The following is a 19499-nucleotide window of genomic DNA, read 5'->3' as shown; positions in this document are numbered from 1 at the left end:
GATCTCGCTTTACGATCGATTGAATGGGTCAAAGCCGCGCTACGTTGAAATCGCAAGCGTCGCGACTGATCGTTCAAAGCTCGTGGAATCGTCGTTTAATGAGCTTTCCGTGCAAAGACACACGAACGACCGGGTTACGTGTAGGCAAAAGGTTCTCGACGAAGATAATTGCCGCGCGACGAGCTGGCTCGCCGCGATTAACGTCGTTAAGGCTCACAGCCGTATCGGCGCGTTTACGATCCCTGACGAATCCACGTCGCAATAGAGAGGAGGCGGTGAGCCGCGAGAGGAGGCGGCGCGGCGTGCGCGCATGACCATGCGAGTCCGGGGATATTTGGGTCGTGACGGTGACCGTCGCAACGACGGACTTAAACCCTTATTCTGGCAGAATGACAAGCACGAATCGAAAGTTATTTCTGCGTGGCCAATATATAGGTTGATTTACGCCTGGCATCGGACAATAACGCGACCGGCCTGCAATATCACGGCTCGCGTTGGTATTTTATAACCCTGTAAATAGCCGCGAAGACGATGCTGCTTCTCGGAAGCTTCGATTCCCGAGAACTCGACCCCCCGTTCGAATCGCCTACCAGTTCGTAAGTTAACGTTCGAAGTCTTCGTTTCTTCTATCGATCGTTCAACTCCGACGAAGGTTGTCGTTGATCCATGTCGAACGGAAGAACTCGATGTTTTCACTCGTTGAACATAAAAGGTGACAAAGTTTGCTTTTTATCTTTGCATTAGGATATAGCTGTACGAGCAACTGGCCACGCAGGAACAGAGTACCGGTTAACGTGCCATTTTACGTCACATCAAAGCTTCGCCACATTGTTGGTAACTGCCTGGCAGTCCTCCCAGCTGTGAATCCACCGCGGTCGCGATCGCGACCGAGGCCACGGGTACCAGTCGCTTCCAAACAAACCATCACGACTCCAAACGCTTACTCGACAAACTCGCCGTCGTCGTCGTCGTCGTCGTCGTCGTCGTCGCCGTCGTTGTGGTCGTCGTCTCTGTCCTCTTTCTTCTTTTTCTCGACTGCGTCTCCGAGAGACGAAACGAAGGCCGCGGCTGAATTCGTGCGGAACGAGCTCCACGTTTGAAGAAACGTCTCCAGAGAGCTCGTTAACTTTGATACGCGTTTGGCATCGTCCTTCTAGTACCTCGAGGTTCACCGAACCAATGGAACTTTAGTTGACGAAACAACGACGATACAATATATCGTTGGAATCGAAATCGTAGCAGGATCCACTTCGATATCTTGGTAAAAACCAAGTAAAATCCGATTTACCTGAGTTTAGTAGCGCAAAGGCTACCGCCAACAGCAAGTTGGCATATCAAACGAACTCGTAAAGTCTATCAGGCGACTCGTAACAGCGAGCGTTGGGTCGATAGCTTTATTGCGATATTATTTGGGGATTTTATTATCGTGTGGCTAAGAAACGGCCGTAATATAGGTCGCGAGTTGGCCATAGAGCTGCGAGCCCACCCAGGTCGTCGCTACTCTTACGAGTTCTCCGTGGCCAAGGAACGTGAAAGAAGAACTAGAAGAACGCCGAGCAAAGAAACGACTAGACGAAGATGGACGACGTGGAATTATTCCTTCGCGTGCCACGCCCTTACTACTATCGTGTTTTGTCTATCTTCTGCTTCACGGAGTTTTGATCTACTTTGCCCGGAAACATCGTCACCAGACACAACCGCGATGACGCTCAGTGTAGGCGTAGAACGGGTAGGATTTATTATAGTACACATACTAATTTCAGTGACAAGTGTTGTGCCGATGAAAATATCAAGAACGCCAGCAACAATTATATAAGATTATATAATATTAGAGCTTTTCGAGTTTTCTGCTCGTGAAGCTTGATAACTTTCAAGTAGGTATATACACATTCTCTGAAAAACAATTCTCTGTTTCACCTGTAAATTCATATTGCCATCGATCAATGAATTATTCTGACGATACGTTACAATTATATTCGCTTTACTTTAGCTCGTTATACGGATATCGTGTCGTCGTCGCGTGATTCTTATCGTTGTAGAGGATGTTGAAAACAAGCGGCTCTAGACATCGGAGTAATTAGAAAAATTCATTGATTCGCTTATTCGATTTCTAAAGAATTCGAAACTCCGACGCTTCTCGAATAACGCTTCGAAAAGGAAGAATAATTTTATACTTTACTGCATTAATTATGAGATTAATCGCGTCCCAATAGACCGCTATATGTAACCATGACATTTATAAATAATAAAATCAGCACGGTTCCATTCATTCGTAATTTCGTGATTCAAATACATTCTATAGAAAAGAAACAACCAACAACTTTTATGCATATCATCTTGAAGCTTAACCCTTGTGCGTGTAGATTTATCATGATTAAAATTTAAACGAAAGAAATAGCGAGGAATGTGACAAAAGGACAGACTAAGAGGAAAATCCCCTGCTTGTTGTTCGTGGCGCGCGATACGAGAATCGTTTTGTTTCCCTGGATTAGAGTAGGGAACCGAAACGAGAACGACGATGCCACCCATGAATTATAAGCCACACCCTACGCCAACACAGGGGGTTGCCATGCCACCGACGGAGATACAATTATTTGATCGCCGTGCAACAAGTGGCTACGGGGAGGTTTGCGGGAATCTTCTATTTTAGTCGGGGAGATTTCGATGCCTCGATAGAGAGGCTCTTACCACCGGTGGGATCGCCCCACAAGTCGATAATCCTACTCGAGCTGCTGTTATATCGAGATCAATACATAACAGAGTAGACCCCTTTCTATCAGTTTTTATGAAACAGAAACAAACAGAACGAATTTCATTTCTTTATTCTTGAAGCATTCGAATTCTATTCAGTCGTACATTCTTAATCTCAGGTTGAAATTCTCGTTACCGATCGATGTAATTGTTTGTAATTTGTAATTGTTTCGATGGTTTCAAGAATGGCGCAAATCCGTAGTACCTTCATTTTCATGTATCTAATATTATAGGTTTGATAACGTTAGGTTTGATCAAACGAAGAGGAATATACGAAGGAATTTTACGAATTAAAAATCGATCGATTATCCTGTTCGATACAAAATCGTAAAAAACGACAAAAGTCTATAATTTATACCTACTTTCGTTCGTGGAGTTTCTCTTATCTTATCAAGATGGAAAATAAGATTTCAAGAAGCATATAGAGACAATTACAGACGAAAAGTTAATTGCCAAGATTCGATCCAATCTTCAAAAATAACCAAAACCGAGTAAGCTCGATCAACGAGTTAACGTTGGACGAAAAGAAAGAAAGAGGTGGGATAGTGTAACGTAGTTAAAGAGGAGGGTGAGGGAACGCGTATTCGCACGGACTCGCGTTTGACGTGGCAGAGGCGAGACACGGCGCAACCCCTTGCTTGGCCTCGACGTTCCATCGCGACTCCCTTGACAGTTAACTTCGCTAAGACGGATCGTAAATTACGCCAATATTTCCGCGAAATCCTAACAAGATTATAAAGCAGATTGTAGCACTGTTCGTGGCGGCTGTGGCCTCTCCCCTTTTTCCTCCGGACCCTTCTCGATCTCTTCGTGGCCACGAGCGAAGGGCTGCAGCTTCGACGCTCGTTGGAAAGGGAAAGAAAGGATCGGTGTAAAGGAGGGCGTACAACGAGGGGAAGGGGGTAGACGAGCAAGAAAGAGAGAAAGTTCTATTTATAATGCGTTTGCGTCTTTGCAGGGGCCCCAGCCGGTGGAGGCAGTAAATGTCGCGTGTATTTCATATGAAACTCCACCCCCTCCCGGCTATTCTTCGCAATGCCAATCCTGGTCTTTCGTTCGTCTGATAATACCGACGCTAACAAAGTTAACCCGTATGAACAGAGAGAATCTTTCGTCTCTGCTCACACCTTTGCCCTTCCTTTTTCTCTTTTTCTCCGTCGTATTCTCGTACCGCGTTTCTGTTGTTCGAGCGCGATTAAGTTAGGCGAACGAAGATCGTCGATATTAACAAAATTCGATCGGATGAGATCGACGCGTTGCATCTACCGCGTTAATCTTCGCAAAGCTGTGATCGAACGATGGACAAGTTTTTGGGTTTACGATATTTTGTAAATTTTCTTAAACGTATCTATCGAGGGATTCGAACATCAGGATAACCAGGATATTCGTCAGACGGCAGCGCGTATCGCGAGTTGGCTCGTAAAATGCGCGTCGAAAGTAGCGTAGCAGCTTCGTTCGGAAAGTTGCTCGGTCAGTTTTCGAGGCAGCCGAAATACATTCAGACGCGAATTCGCGTCTTTCGTCCGGTTAATTAAAAAAATAAATCCCGATGCGACAAAAGCAGCGTGTAATCCACGTTGCATTGCTTATTAGCTCTTATTGAATTCGTTAACGCGGTAGATTCTTCCAACGTAACAGACGTTACGTCGTATTTCCGTATGCAATAACATATCTACCTCGTCACGTGCTCATTAAATTTATTTGTCACGCAAAACAGGGAGAATACGTTTTACATACCCTTATCTTCCAATGAATCATTTTCTTATCATAAAGTAACTACCTACGTGAAAACATTATTAAACTTACTATATTATTGAAACTTATCATACTCGAACCTAATTGATTAATATCTATATGAATATAGATAAAAGTTTCTTTCGCATTATAAGGAAATAATGAACGCACAACATTTTTCGTTTTATATTATTTTATCGAATTACGTATGATGCATTTTGTTCCATCAAAATAAAGATCGCAACGTTCGACAGATTAGATTTCGTGTTTGTATAAAGATGCATGTTGTAAAAGACGTATCTGTGAAAGAAAGACACTTTTCGGACAACCTAATAAATACAATAGCGTACGAATATATTTCGTAGCCACTGTACGTATGTCGAAACTGGAAAAAATATCCAACCTACCTTTGCGTAGGAGCGCAAGAAATGATTTTGCCATTAATTCCCGTGTAATTTATATACCGTTATCACGAATCCGCTAAAACGTTCAACGCTTGTAAACAATAATTTCAGTTGGTTCTCAAGGCGAATGACTGTCTCGTCGACAATGTTGTCGGAATTGTCGACTTGGAAATGGAAATTGTAAATGGTGTGTAGTGGCAGCGAGTAGAAAGGGAAAAGGACGCAAGAGTATATTTCGCAGGGGTATATTCCTTTGGCAGCTTATTCGATAGATTCCAGGGTCGTCACGCGAGATTCTGCGAAAAGTCGTTTCGCGCGCGTCCGAAAGGCTTTTAAAGCAGGCGCGTTAGTCGGCCCACAGCGGGTCGCAGTTCCTGCGTCGGTTAATAAAGGCCTCCGACATAGTCGATCGTTATTAGATCGGGCACTCCTTCGGCCCGCCAATCTTACCCGCCCAATATACTTCGCAATAACTCATAAAATGCAACATTTTGTTTCGTATACCAATTATCCCCTCTACTCTGACGTGGTATCGAAGGGCCGGTTTGTTTCTGTTACGATCGTCCTGCTCGATCGCTGATTGCTACGAACGAGGAAAGACGCCGAATTATGGACGAAACGTAGTCTACCACATGTTCGTGTTATTATTACATTCAACGTTCGATGGATTTGTAGTAATAAAGAGGCGGCTGCAACGTTTAACCTCGCTGTACTTGCCATTCGCATCTCTAAAATCTCTAACTCTAAAAATATTCTTTTTTTAATACTTTCAATCGCTTATCGTGAGTTCCGCCAGTAATCATCCGATTTTGCCTGAGAAATTTAAAGCGCGATATAAGGGACGATATTATGGAATATTTTTCAAGCTACTGCATCTATGTATTTCATCGTAACGACTTGTTCGTGTCTCTTCTTCTTTATACATATTGAGTTTCTACATTGTCAGAAACGATATGGATTATTGAAACTTTGAATATTATTGTTGTTCTTGTCACGTTTTCACAGGAAAATTTCATATTCGAATACGAAAAGTGTAAAAGTAGGAATAACAAATACTTGAATAAATGCATTAATACATAGATAAATATATATGTCGCTCGCTATACATATATTAGTCTGATGATAGGTGTTGTGTCATCGGTCGATGCTATTAGGAAAAAAAAATGATGCGAAAAGTAAACGACCTAATGTATCCGGTCAGTATCGTATGTACTTATACGTATCTACTGAATATGGAGTAGGAAGAAAACGACCGCGGACAGATAAAAGAAAATTAGCTTTTCATGGTAGCAGCGAAAAGCCCTGGTTCGTCATTACACTCTACCGTCACGGGTTACGCTTCGTGAGCTCCGATTGCATCGCGGTAAAGTTGAGATAGGATATCGAGACGGTGTGATTTCCACTTAAAACGATGCCGTCTTATTGTAAAAGAAAATCTGTCGGATTTTTAATTGTTTATTTATAAATTAAGCAATCGTGTCTCGCATCAGGGGATACAAATATGCTAGTAAATATGCAACGCGTGATGTTCTAAATACCTGCACGATTCACACGATTCTCGTAAAAGACGCTTCAGCAAGCGAATACAAAATCACTTTGACCGTAATGTAGGTGAGACGATATACTTTCCGTGGTCATTGACTAAATTTCCTCTCCGGTACGTCACTCCCGTTTAATCCGTATGACGTGAAAAATGTTTCTATCTTTGAAGACTCACGCTTCAACTCTTATGATATATCGACGTATTGCAGTAAAATCAGAGTACCTAGGTTGGTGAAAAATTGAAATTCCTATGCATTCCGTAAAGTTCAAGGATCTAAAGAAAAGCTCAGTTTGGGATGCTCTTTGTTCAAACGAACTTTTAACGAAACAGAATCTCTTAGAGGAAATAAAATTACCACTGATATTTAGAACATTAATAATAATTAATGGGGCAAGTGGCAGCAGATTTATTTACATTTTACATTATTATATTATTCATATATCGAACCACTGACACAGCGGTTCCAAATTTTTGACAGCTTTTGTAGCTACATTCCTACGTCCTTGGAAGAGGTAAACGCGCGACTTTCGTAGAAATTATCTAACAATGGTAGCTATAAATACGAGCAAGGTTCGCATCGATGAGGCAGTCTGATGGGTCGTCTCGTGCGCAGCGGTAAGTACGTTCAACCCTCGGTTCCCAACGAAGCGCGCGAAAATTATGTACAACGATAGGTACATAACGCCTGTACGCCACGTCGAATGGCTACTTTGTCTGGTGGAAGCGAGCATGCAATGGCCACCATTGCGGCTCGCTACGGCTGGAATACGCCGGCGGGACGCGGCCGCAGCGGCGCGGCGGCGGTGGCGGCGGCGGCCATTATAAAAATAACTGCTGATTGGACGCCCTACCAAGAAAAATCGTAATCGCATCCTGAAATGCCTCTTCCCTCTTCCCTTCCGCTCCCTCTTTCTCCTGTCCCCCGTTTCCTCTTCCCCTTGTCATTTCTTTCTCTTTATCGTTGTATCTCTGTCTTTCTTCTTCGCCCGGTAGATTTTTGCCCGGTGTCGAACAACGAGATTCGTTCCCCTTGACTTGCACACCTTCCATTCTATAGCACTGTATTCTTCAAAGTATCAATTTCTTGAGATATCCACGTTAAATCGTATTTTCCACGTCTTAAGATACAAAGTTTAAACAGCGACAAGATAAACCTTGTATCAGACTATCAGGAATTTTACTTTTTCAAGTTTCTTTACAATTTCCTAAGGGTTCGTCGCTTACGATGTTTCTCTTTTTTCTTGGTAGACTTACCCGGTCTCGAACGATGCGATCCTTTCCGGTGGACTTTCGCGAAAGGATCGATTTTCCAAAAGGTCTATTATCTTTCGTATTTTCGTGCTTACAAACGACAGAAACGTAACTCGTCTTTCCGTCGTCTATCTCATTTTCAGAAAGTCTGTCGTTTACAACGTTGCCCTTCGGTTCTACACAGACCCGTTCTCCACAAGCTCGCTCTTTTTATATTCGAAATCGCGAACCAGCCATTTTCTTTCGAGAAGAATGCGCACAGCGATGATTTGTGCTGCCACGGGGAGCAAAGAAAAAGCACGAAACACGTGGATGGATTGGACAGCAAAGGGGATTTAAAGTCCGCGAAGACTCGTCGTGGCAACGCAAGGATGGGAGGCAGAGAAGAATCGGCCGCCATTTTGCGAGCGCAGCTTTTATCGCCGCGCCCTATATAGGAACATTATGCCTGGGTTGCCGGGTTGCGCGTATATCAACAATAATTGCAGGGCCAATAATAAAGCTGGAGGGACCACGCTCGATAGCCCGAAATTGCTGGTTCCCCTACCTCAGCCTGCAACGTTTTATTGCCTCCACTCTGGAGAGCAGGAATGGCGGCAGCCCCCTTCGTCCTTCTCGATGGCGGATAAACGATCCTGCGATACGATGACTCCGCTAGCGATCGTCTCTCGATATTCGTGACAGAGTGAAGTTTTCAAGCGAATCATTCGCGCGAACCGCTACACTCGATACTAGAATCTATCAACGGCTACGCCGTAAATCTTGCATGAAAGAAATCGAAGCGAAGATACGATAAAATATTTTTCGTTGTATCGAGCGTTTAAAGAAGCCGATATCTTTCGATTAACTTTTTATCCGCTCGTTAATTTCATTAAATACGTAGGTACGTACGTACCTGATTAATATTCTATTCTTAAGCAAGTAATTACGTCTATGTTGGTTCCATCGGGACGATTACGTAAATAATGGTAAATTCGGAAGCAAATTTAAAAAATCAGCGTTTGTCGCGTCATCGCTTTTCCGTATTTTCCGATTTATGGAATTGATCAGTGTGACCATCTTGGATGGTTCGTATCCTGAGCTACAGGTATTAGGTCGTTCAATAGATTTGTGTCATTTGTCTCGTTAGTATTCTAGTTGGATCAATAGTTGAAATATATCCTTGGATGTTGTGAAAAATTGTGATTGCTCCATCGTTCAACGACCTCTTGGTATCTCCTCGCCAACGTTTCTTCGCAGAACTGTTAAAATATCATAAATCGTTTTGTGACAAAAAAATGTTGTAGTATCTACGCGAAGCAGGTGGTAATCTGGTGAGACAATATCCGGAGAATACGATGATCAAATATTCAAAGCAAAGTCATGTAATTCTCTGTTACACACATTCTACCAAGACGACATCGTTCCGTAACTTGGTACGGTACCATTCTCCTTCTCTTTAAATACGAATAAATGGTTAATTTTAGAGTATGCAAGCTCGCAGACACCTCACGAAGGGTACAAATGTACCTATCTTCTCACGAAAATTCGTTTAGATCCTCAAACGTGCATTGTAGCGAATGCATAATATTTCAATGAACAATTACAAATTAATCATCTCGAGCACTCTGTTAATTCGAGTAGCTACTAAATTCCATTGAATTTTAACCACTGTCAGTACAAATTGTCAACAACAGAAAGACATTATTTTTGAAAATTCACGTTACGTCCATAGACATTTGAATATTTTGAAAAGTTGGAAATTCGGAATAATACACGAAACAATCGACAAGCCGGCGAATTGTCGTCGTTGGATTCCTCTGCATTTGGTTCCGCGAGCCACCCGGATCTAGTTACCTCAGGCTCGCTATTATTATTACAGATACCAACGCTGCTGCTTGTTCTCGTTATTATTCCTTTTGCTGTTCCTGTCCGTGGCATCGCGTTCGTCGTCGTCGTCGTTGTTGTTGTTGCTGCTGCTGCTGCTGCTGCTGCTGCTATTGTAGCAAGGTGTTTCGTACGAAGAATCGTTCGCGAGCTCGTAAAGAGCCGCAAAGGAGAGCTCGCACGCGCGATAGTCACGAGTATTGCCCTTGTTAACGCCCCGTTAACTCGAACCTCTGGACAAACTCGTAAAATTTACCGGCTTCGAGCCGGTAAGACTACCACGCGGTGTACACGGCTGCCGGTGAATTTTCGCGTGACTTTAAATCGAGCCGGAATTATGTGTTTAGTGCAAACGTCGGCCAAGGTATCGCGATGCGAGAGAGCACCTATCCTGGCTCGCCTCGTTCTCTCCCTCTTTGCTTCTTTTTTTCTTTTTCTTTTTTCTTCTTTTTGCTCTCGTCTTCCCTTTACCGTGATTATTCGCCGTTTAAATCGACGTTACGCAGCCAAGGAAAGGAACAAGATGATCGTCGAATGTGGCCTTTTAACGCGACCATAATGGTACTTTGAGAATTCGAATGGAGGATACGCGTGAAGGGGATCATGCGAGGTTTTCAATTATTTTTCCTCCATGCACGCGTATTTACGAGAGCAACGATCAGATTACGGCACTAATCCGGCTCGTAAAGATGACGTTTACGTACACGTTGTTGAGTCGCGAGATAGTCGCGAACGGGTCGCTAACTCACGTTAACACCCCGTTAACACGAATCCCGAACAAGCTCGTAACGCTCGGCGACAGAATTCCTGCGTTACGACAATCGTGTCGACGAAATTCTATCGAGCAGGCGGTATCGATTATACGTTGTAACTTTAGGAATCTGCAAATATGAACGCGTCCTAATCGTGACGCCTATGCTTGCCATCAAACGACCGTTGTATCGTAATTGTGTCATAGCTTATATACATAGACTGTCTTTCTTTTGCTCCGGTATCTGTTAGAGAAGTAATTAATTCGTGGCAAATTCGTGTAAACTTCTACGGTTCTATCTGTTAAAATTTTAAACGATAACGTTCCGCAATGCGGTTACTGTTTTTCTTCTTTCCGTTTGTTACATTTTTATCTCTCGTTGCAGTTTCCAGTAAGTGTATTTTACTGACTTTTTTAAAATAAGATATACGTTATACTTCACTAGGATTTTTTATAAAAATTAGCAAGCAGAATATTCAAAGCTATTCAACGATGCAGTCACATTCGCTTTACCATTTTTTACCATTCCTCTATTTTTACATAGTCGAAATACATAGCGGATTTTTTGGTTTGAACGTGACTATTGGACTTCGTTATTTTTCACTCAATATGTTTTCGATCGATACGTATAATATTATGAAACCACTTTCCTCCGGTAAAATTCCACTATTAACGTTTCCTTCTTACAACCGTAAAGCTACAAGATTTGGATGGACGTAGAGCTTACATCGGATTATAAATACGGTGTGGGTCGCCGTTAGTTTTGTGGCGTTCGACACGATTCCTGCATGTTATCTTAAATGCCATTTAAAGCTTCGTAAAAGCTCGTAAAAGGCTCGTTTGTTGTTTGCGCGAGCGAGTTCGCGATAATTCCGATATAATTACGATTCTGCACGCGGTGGACTCGCGTGAAGAAATATTTGCCAGATTATCTGCACCATCGATTCGTTTTCTCCCGAACATCCCTCCCCTTTCCCTCTTTCTCTCTCAAACCCCCTCGCCATTGCTCGAACGTTACCATTTTTCTTTATTCTATTTATTTCGTACGCGAACGTACGATACAGGTAAGGAGATCGTAAAAGCCGCGGAGCTCGCGTGATCGTTACGAATTCGTTATTGCTCTTGTTAACGCCCCTCGCTGGAAGCCTTGGACAAACCTCGTAAAGTTTCAACGGCGCGCCCCGCCATCGAATAGCGCACCGAGCCATCATCGTCGAAAATGCGTCCGAACCGATCGCGTGATGAATAAAAAGGCCCCCAAAGTCTCGGGACATCGAGTTTGCTTCGAACCGAACGATACATTTTTATTTTTTTTTTTTTTTTTTTTTTTTAAATAGTTTATTTAGCCAATATTTAGAAAGTAAACTAGTTTACTTAAACTTTCAATTTACATGTTGTATATATTTTTAATAAATATTGTATGATTAAAACACACTCGACTTCTTGCATAATAAACACATTTATTGTACAATATTTACAAATTTTCTTGTTACAAGTGACATATTTACAAGTTACAACTTACATTTATTGTAAAATTTTTATATATACATACAAATTTTCTTGCTACAAGTTACAACTTACATGTATTGTATAATTTGTATATATACATAAAAATTTTCTTGTTACCATAGTATTACATAAATATATAATCTAATAAACACGAAGATATTACCCCGCTGGGGGTATTTTTTTTTTTTTTTTTTTTTTTCTTAATAACTGATATATAATACTTTACAAAATGTCCTTCTGTACAAATTTAAAAAAAAAAAAACAAACAAATAAACTAGAAAAAAAAAGCAAAAATCTATAATGTTGTAAAGCAAATGTAAAGCAAATTCTATAATGTTCCAAATACGTGTTTTATAATAATGAATGCAATATGAGAAAAAAGCAAAAACAAACTAGAAAAAAAAAATAGTATCACAGATAATTATTTTATAGATTATTTAATATAAGTAGGTGATTCCATAAATTCGGGATAATCGTAATAAAGATGTCGCATAGGTGGAGGCGCTGGGGGTATAACCGTCACTGAATTGATTAGAGAATTCAGCTCATAATTATCTGTTAAGGAAGGCAGCATTGCATCTTCAGGATTAGAAATATTCGACGTTAGCGATGAATATTGTGGTACTTCAGGAAAACCAGGAGGAGGACGAATGGCTTTTTTGAAGTTATTTGTATCACTGAATAAGTTTGTGGGCCATAGTGCCGCTGCGTCATCGGTGTCTGGAGTTGTAAATGCCTGTGCATCGAAACTACGATCCGTTGATGAGAGCGATGTACTGTACGATAAAAGTTGTTGATATGCCATTTTGAATAATTCTTTAATGTCTGCTTCATGATTATAATTAAGTTCCCAGATTATATCCTTATCCTGGACAGAAAAAATTAATATCATGTTAGGACATTTAGTTTATATGATAGAATAATTATAAGGATCAAATAGTAATCAAATAGAGAATCAAATAGTAATTGTAATTTTACCTCAATTGGACATCCGTAAAGTTCTTGTTCAGGCCACATTGTTCCGACTGAAACCATTTCAACATTGTTCGTCGGACAGATGCTGTCTGTTTGCGTACTCTCATCTTTATATTTCAGATTATGTTGTTTTGATCCTTTATATGCTACTGTTCTCCAGTAATGTTCTTGCGTCTTCTTTTCGCTTCTCCAATCCATGTGCTTTTCGTTTCTCCAATTCATGCGCTTTTCGCTCTTCTCTTTATCAAATGTAAAACTTTTGCTTTCATTAGTAGCAGCAAATCCGATGGATAATTCCTTCTTTTCTTTTGTTACGTTCCTTTTTAACCAAGGTCTAATTGGGAAATTATTAGAATATCCGCTGTTTTCTCCATAATAAAATAAATCGGTTCGTTTGGATTTTTTATATCTGTAGGATGCGAAAGACTTAGGAAACGAAGAAGACGAATGCATTTTATCGAAAGAAGTGAATCTTTGTCCAAAGTTTCGTGTAATTCCTCTATTCACGGAGAAATAGCTGCGTTCTTTTTGTTGTTCAAATAATCTATTTATCGAGAATTGCTTTTTGTTGGAACTCTCAGTCGATATATCAATAGGTTTTGATTGATTTTTGGAATCAGAATCTTTCGAACTATTGGTTTCTTTTGCCTGTTCTTGACTTATTTCTTTCTCTTCGTCCTTTTCGTTGCATTCTGTCTTCTCACTTTCATCACATTCAATAAACATCGAAGACATCCTATCAAATGTACAGAATTGCAGAAGATGCAAATTGTGTTTAGTATCATCTGTTATTATAGTGTCTTCTAATGAACGTAAATGATCCATTAATGTCACGAACATTGTCTTTGCCGTTATTTTTGGATCTTTTAATATTTCTTGTACAATGTGGTCACTGTCTTTGGCCACAGATTGTGTTGGTTGATCGAGTTGTACATTTTTCTGTAAAAATAATAAAATTCATATGATTTATTAGAACTACTTGTTAATTATGTTGAGCAAATTCTATAATGTTTCAAATACGTGTTTTATGATAATGCGTGCAATATGTATTTGTTGTGTATCCAAATATTGACGTGTGTAAGCGCAAAACTATAAAATGTTGATCATTAAACTGTGCATAGATATTAAAAGTCAGTCATGTGATGAAATACAATTGATGAATTTGGCTCGAACTTTGCGCGAGATAATCTTGTTAAAAATGGGTATTTTTTCAAGCATCAAAGGAATTTATCATTACGTAACAAATATCTTAATCAATGAAATTACTTCTACTTAATTCTTCAAGAAAATAATATTGCACGGACAGATACTAATACATTTGGCTTTTTTCTTTCCTACTTCTTTCAAACACTAGTACTTACATTTTGGATCCGACGGCTCTGATATTTGCCTCTTCGTTCACGTCTGTTTCTATTTCTTATTCCCATGATTGTCACTGTATAACACTTGCTCACTATGTCACTATTTCCACTATTATCGTCTCAAATTTTTGTTGAATCTGAGGTAGATGTTAGGAATATCAGGTAGATTTTATACAGATGAGGTAAATGTTAAACAGGTGAGTGAGGTGGATGTTAGACGGACGAGGTAAATTTTAAACAGGTGAGGTGGATGTTAGACGGATGAGGTACACTTCTTCACTACAGCTCAGAAGCTTCAAATGGTGTGAAAAATCAAACGCGCTTCCTTTTTATACCCTGGAAATGCCGAATATTCTATTTCCTGATTGGTTGACCAAACAAAGAGAGGTGGAAGTACATACTAGGAAAAAATTAAAAAGGGAAAATTAAAATTCGGGGGTAAGGTTTCCTGATTGGTTGACCAAACAAAGAGAGGTGGAAGTACATACTAGGAGAAAATTAAAAAGGGAAAATTAAAATTCGGGGGTAAGGATGACTAACCCTTGTAAAGTCTCAGTACCCTGCCGCTCTCAAGTTAATCCCTTCAGCTCATTACCTTACTGTTTATTATTTGTAACCTTAAGCAAACAGAGTTTTATATACATTTCAAAACAATGCACAGATTAGGAGAATTTATATTTGTCACGAGCTAAATTTCGTTTACAAATTTCGTTTTGCGTGCAACACAACAAACATCGCAAGAAGACTAAAAAGGAAACACCCAATAGACCTCATAAAAGATATAACTTAGAAAAAACGAAGCTGGCACCCCGCTGGGGGTAGCCGCCCACATGCTATATTATTTTTTATTTATATTTTTTTTTCTTCACCAACAAGATATAACACTTTACCAAATGTCCGCAAGGACAAATTGTAAAATAACCAAAATAAAATAAAAAAAAAAAAACAAATATCTGATTTAAAAAAAAAAAAAAAAAATTTCGTTTTGTATAGTTTTTGAGGTAAAGAACCTGTAGTTAACTATGATTATTCATTATCCATAAATATTTGCTACTAATAAATAAGCAGATAACATTATGTTGAGGGGAAGAACGTAACTGGAACAAAACAAAACTTGTCATCAATCAGCCTTTGGGTCGTTTGAAAGTGTAAGATTAACAGCTAAGGGTTAAGTATAATAAACTTGTTTTTTACCCTCGCAGGTATTTGATCTTTCGGTGAATCAGAAGAGATTTGTATTTTCTTAAACGTGAATAAGATAACTGAAAATTTAATTCTACGAAATTATTTAAAATAATTCTACCGCTCTAAATATTTGACAATTTCAATATCAGCTTGCAACGCGATCCGTAATCATTAATCGCAGATTTTATTTTTTTTAGTATTATTTTATTATTTTTATTATTTTTATTATTTTTAGTATTATTATTTTTGAACTCCATCTTCGGGAGTATTCTTTCTATATGTAACATGTACAAAAGAATATTTTTTGTTGATATTTTTTATATATATTTTTTATTGAAATTGTCAAATATTTAGAGCGGTAGAATTATTTTAAATAATTTCGTAGAATTAAATTTTCAGTTATCTTATTCACGTTTAAGAAAATACAAATCTCTTCTGATTCACCGAAAGATCAAATACCTGCGAGGGTGAAAAACAAGTTTATTATCCTTAACCCTTAGCTGTTAATCTTACACTTTCAAACGACCCAAAGGCTGATTGATGACAAGTTTTCTTTTGTTCTAGTTACGTTCTAAATTACGAATAGGTATTATTATTATTTACATACGACTTTTTTTTTTTTTTAAATAGTTTATTTAGCCAATATTTGATTTTTTGTACATTTTTGAGATTCACAATAAACAATGAATTTGAGTATAGTGTGTTTAGGCAAAAGTACCGATACGCGTCGGTACGACGTAGCCATGGTCTAATATGTGTCGTGGATTTTCGGTTTTTGCGTTTATTTTTTTGTTTTTTGGGTTTAAGTCGCATTGGAGCGTGATTTTTGTGTATTCTTGTGTGTGTTGTATTTTGTCCTGAAACTTGGCCGCAAAACAGGACTCCTCGGTGTATTACTTTTATGCGTTGTGGGATTTTAGGGGGGGGGGATGAGGGGAAAGGGGAGGGGGATGTTAAATTATATTATTTACAATGATTACAGTATTTACATATTTACAGTACTTACATCTAGGTTACACGGTGGTAGGAATGGTTTTTTGTCGAATTGGTAGTTTTCACTTATTTTCTTATGGGTTTGGAATCCACCAATATTTTTTTGTGTTTTTTCTGTGTTTGTCTTTAGTGTCTTTTTGGGGGAGGGCCATGTTGTACCTCCACCTGGTGTCTGCAGTCAGTCCGTTTAAGTTTTTCTCGTAGAGTATTGTCTTTATCCCTATTTTTCTTTTTATGTGGAAAATTATCGGGATATTGTTTTGGTCTTGGAGGTAATTTTTTTCGTCTAGGTATAGGAACGCTTCTGGGGGGATGTAGCCTGTTGTCATTGTATTTTTGTAATATAGTACGTTTGGGTATAAGCCGCTGAAGATTAGGCTGTTTTCTTTTATTTTTGACGCTTGTGCGAAATGATTTCTTGCTAGTTTTAGTATGTGACAGTCAATGCGGTGAATGTTGGCTAGGTCGTAAATTTTTTTGTTTTTTATATATTTTTTGTATCCGCTCTGTTCGGATCTGTACGCATTTTGGCAAGCTCTAATGCATTTTCTTTCGAAAACGCGAATTCTCTCCATTAGCGATGCTGGTAGGTTGTACCAGATTGGGCAACCGTATGTTATAATTGGCCTAATTAGAGCTTGGTAGCATAATGTTTTTACATTGCTCTGATACATTTTTATCGTCGTCTATGTATGATCGTCGTTAGGTAATTAACGCGTTGTATTAGGTCGTCTGTAAAGCTTCTTTCGTTTTATAAGGAAATAATGGATGCACAACAGTTTCCGTTTTATATTATTTTCCCGAATTACGTGTGTATTTTGTTCTATCAAAATGGAGATCACAATGTTTGACAAATTAGGTTTCATGTTTGTATAAAGATGCATCGTTGTAAGAGACGAAGAAAGACACTTTTCGGACAACCTAATAGTACATGACGAAGTTACATACGCAACGCAACTTTGAAATTGCGACGCAGAGTTACTTTTTCTTGCTCTGGGACACCGACGACTGTAGTGTCTATTAAACCATGTATATTACCTCCCTGTATTAAGTGTATGCGTGTAAATACGTTATTTGCACTTTACACTTGTGTAACATTTTAACGTCTTTTCCTGTTAACTCGATAATTAAAAATCAAATTCGTTAGAAAAATGTTCTCTTCGTATGTTCCAAGGTATCGTTTGATACGATCAAAGGATAGTAGTTTTCGTCGTTAGATTTACATTTTATAACAAAGTCGAAAGGGTAATCAGGAGAAGAAGTTCAGTGTTTCTGGTCGGGCTTTAATTTAAAAATCGATAAACTCTGGTTGTTTTAAAATTTGAAAATATGAAATATAAAAAAATTAAGACACGGGATTATTTGAGTTAAGATATCGAGTCTTTGTTATCGTATTATTTTCGATAATACCTGTAACTTTGCTGTGAATCGATCATTTAAAAATATCTTCGAGAAGAGAGATATCTTTTAAATGTAAAATTCAATGACTTTTGCAAATTGTAAACATTTATAAAATTCATATGTATAATTCATATTAGGAATGTCAAAGAAACTACTTACAATTGGTCATAAAAAGATCGAGAGACTGTACAATTTTAATTACTAAAGTCGTACATTTTCAGTGGATGTACAAGGACAGACAAAAATATTTTATACTATATCACACTGCAGTATGCTAATAACAGTAGAAAAAAGCTATTAAAAGATATTATTCATCATTGTCTAAATGTTGAATGAAACATTGAAAAAGAGTAAACTTTTATATCACAAGAAATTTCGGACACTAATACTAATTATACAGATAAATTTTCCCGAATAATTATCATTAGTCTAATTTTAATATTTAATTGGATTTCCCGCGTGTTTAAAGACAATATTTAAACATTTTGACATAGTGGAAATAAATTTCTTACGATAATGAACACTGATTTCTTTTCCCACATTCTGCCTCTAAACGTTTCTTTAGCATATCCGCTATTTCACCAATTCACTTTGCTTTTCGTAGCGAAATACTACTAATTATCGTATTTTTAAACCTGTACATCGGCTTTTGCGACTCGTGAACAAACTGCTAACGAAACTAATGCGCGCTTACGATCACACTTCAGCAATGTATTGTTTATAAAGATTGTATAAAAACCACTTAATGGAAAACTAAACTAACAAATCGTTGAATCTTGCGTTCGGAATTTTCTCTAACACAAAAACTCGCTGCTTTTCCGTATTTCTTTCGATACTTAGACAAGAACAAACGATAATACAACAGTTCTTTTTCAATCTGTTATCTACAAAAAGTAACGTGACATAATGCGATACATTTGTGTTGGTCCTTGTACATATTAGGTTGTCCGAAAAGTGTCTTTCTTTTACAGACCCGTCTTTTACATCGATGCATTTTTATACAAGCATGAAACCTAATGTGTCGAACGCTGTGATCTTTATTTCGATACAACAAAATACATTTATGTACTGAAAATATAGAGCTTAGAAATTAAAATTGTACAACGTCCGAATCTTTTTGCGACCGACCGTATATCCAGCAAAACTCTATCATCTTCTATCCTCGTTCATCTATTCTTCCTTTCTTCTCGTTTTCAGTTTCTCAATATTTCGATTTGATTTCAGGAACACCTATCAACCGACTACCAATAATGGCCAAATCGGTGCTCGATCTGTATGAGCTGTATAATTTAGTGATTGCTCGTGGCGGACTCGTAGACGTAATCAACAAGAAGCTCTGGCAGGAAATCATCAAAGGTCTCCACCTGCCATCAAGTATCACTTCCGCCGCGTTTACTCTACGCACCCAGTAAGTAGATCATGAAGTTTCTCATCCGGGACCCTGTTCCGCCTCGTGCTTATTCGTTGGTAATTCGCATACAATAAGTCCCCGTGTTCGACAAAAGCTCATCTGAGCATGAAATCTGCGCCGATGACTAAGAACCAGGCGTTTCGTGCCGTTTCATCTCCCGAAGCAGCTATTCGATACTCAGCCTGCGTCTTTTCCATTTCCATTCGTTTAATCTAATCGGTCCTCCTTTTTTCTCTTTTTTTTTTTTAATACAAACAATAAAGGTAAGTATCATCCTGATCTTTACTCGTTGTATATATTCGTCGCTTTGTGTACACAAAAATAATTCGCTTAAGATCCGACCATTGGCTCTGAGTCCGTTGAC

At 38.8% G+C, this 19499-nt stretch overlaps 1 protein-coding gene across 7 annotated transcripts in view; it reads left to right on the top strand.

Moving 5' to 3' along the window:
* LOC132908135 (protein dead ringer) overlaps positions 1–19499 on the top strand; it is a 147761-nt gene that overhangs the window by 104849 nt on the left and 23413 nt on the right. For all 7 annotated transcript variants that reach the window (XR_009658318.1, XM_060961817.1, XM_060961818.1 and 4 more), the window contains one exon: positions 18949–19132. Coding sequence is in view for 6 of the 7 variants with exons in the window: in XM_060961817.1 (XP_060817800.1) it covers positions 18949–19132 (184 nt within the window). In the remaining variant the exon portion in view is untranslated. The remainder of the gene's footprint in view (positions 1–18948; positions 19133–19499) is intronic.

This window comes from Bombus pascuorum, chromosome 6 (genome assembly GCF_905332965.1).
Source record: "Bombus pascuorum chromosome 6, iyBomPasc1.1, whole genome shotgun sequence".
NCBI lineage: Eukaryota > Metazoa > Arthropoda > Insecta > Hymenoptera > Apidae > Bombus > Bombus pascuorum.
This window is presented reverse-complemented; position numbering and strand designations above follow the sequence as displayed.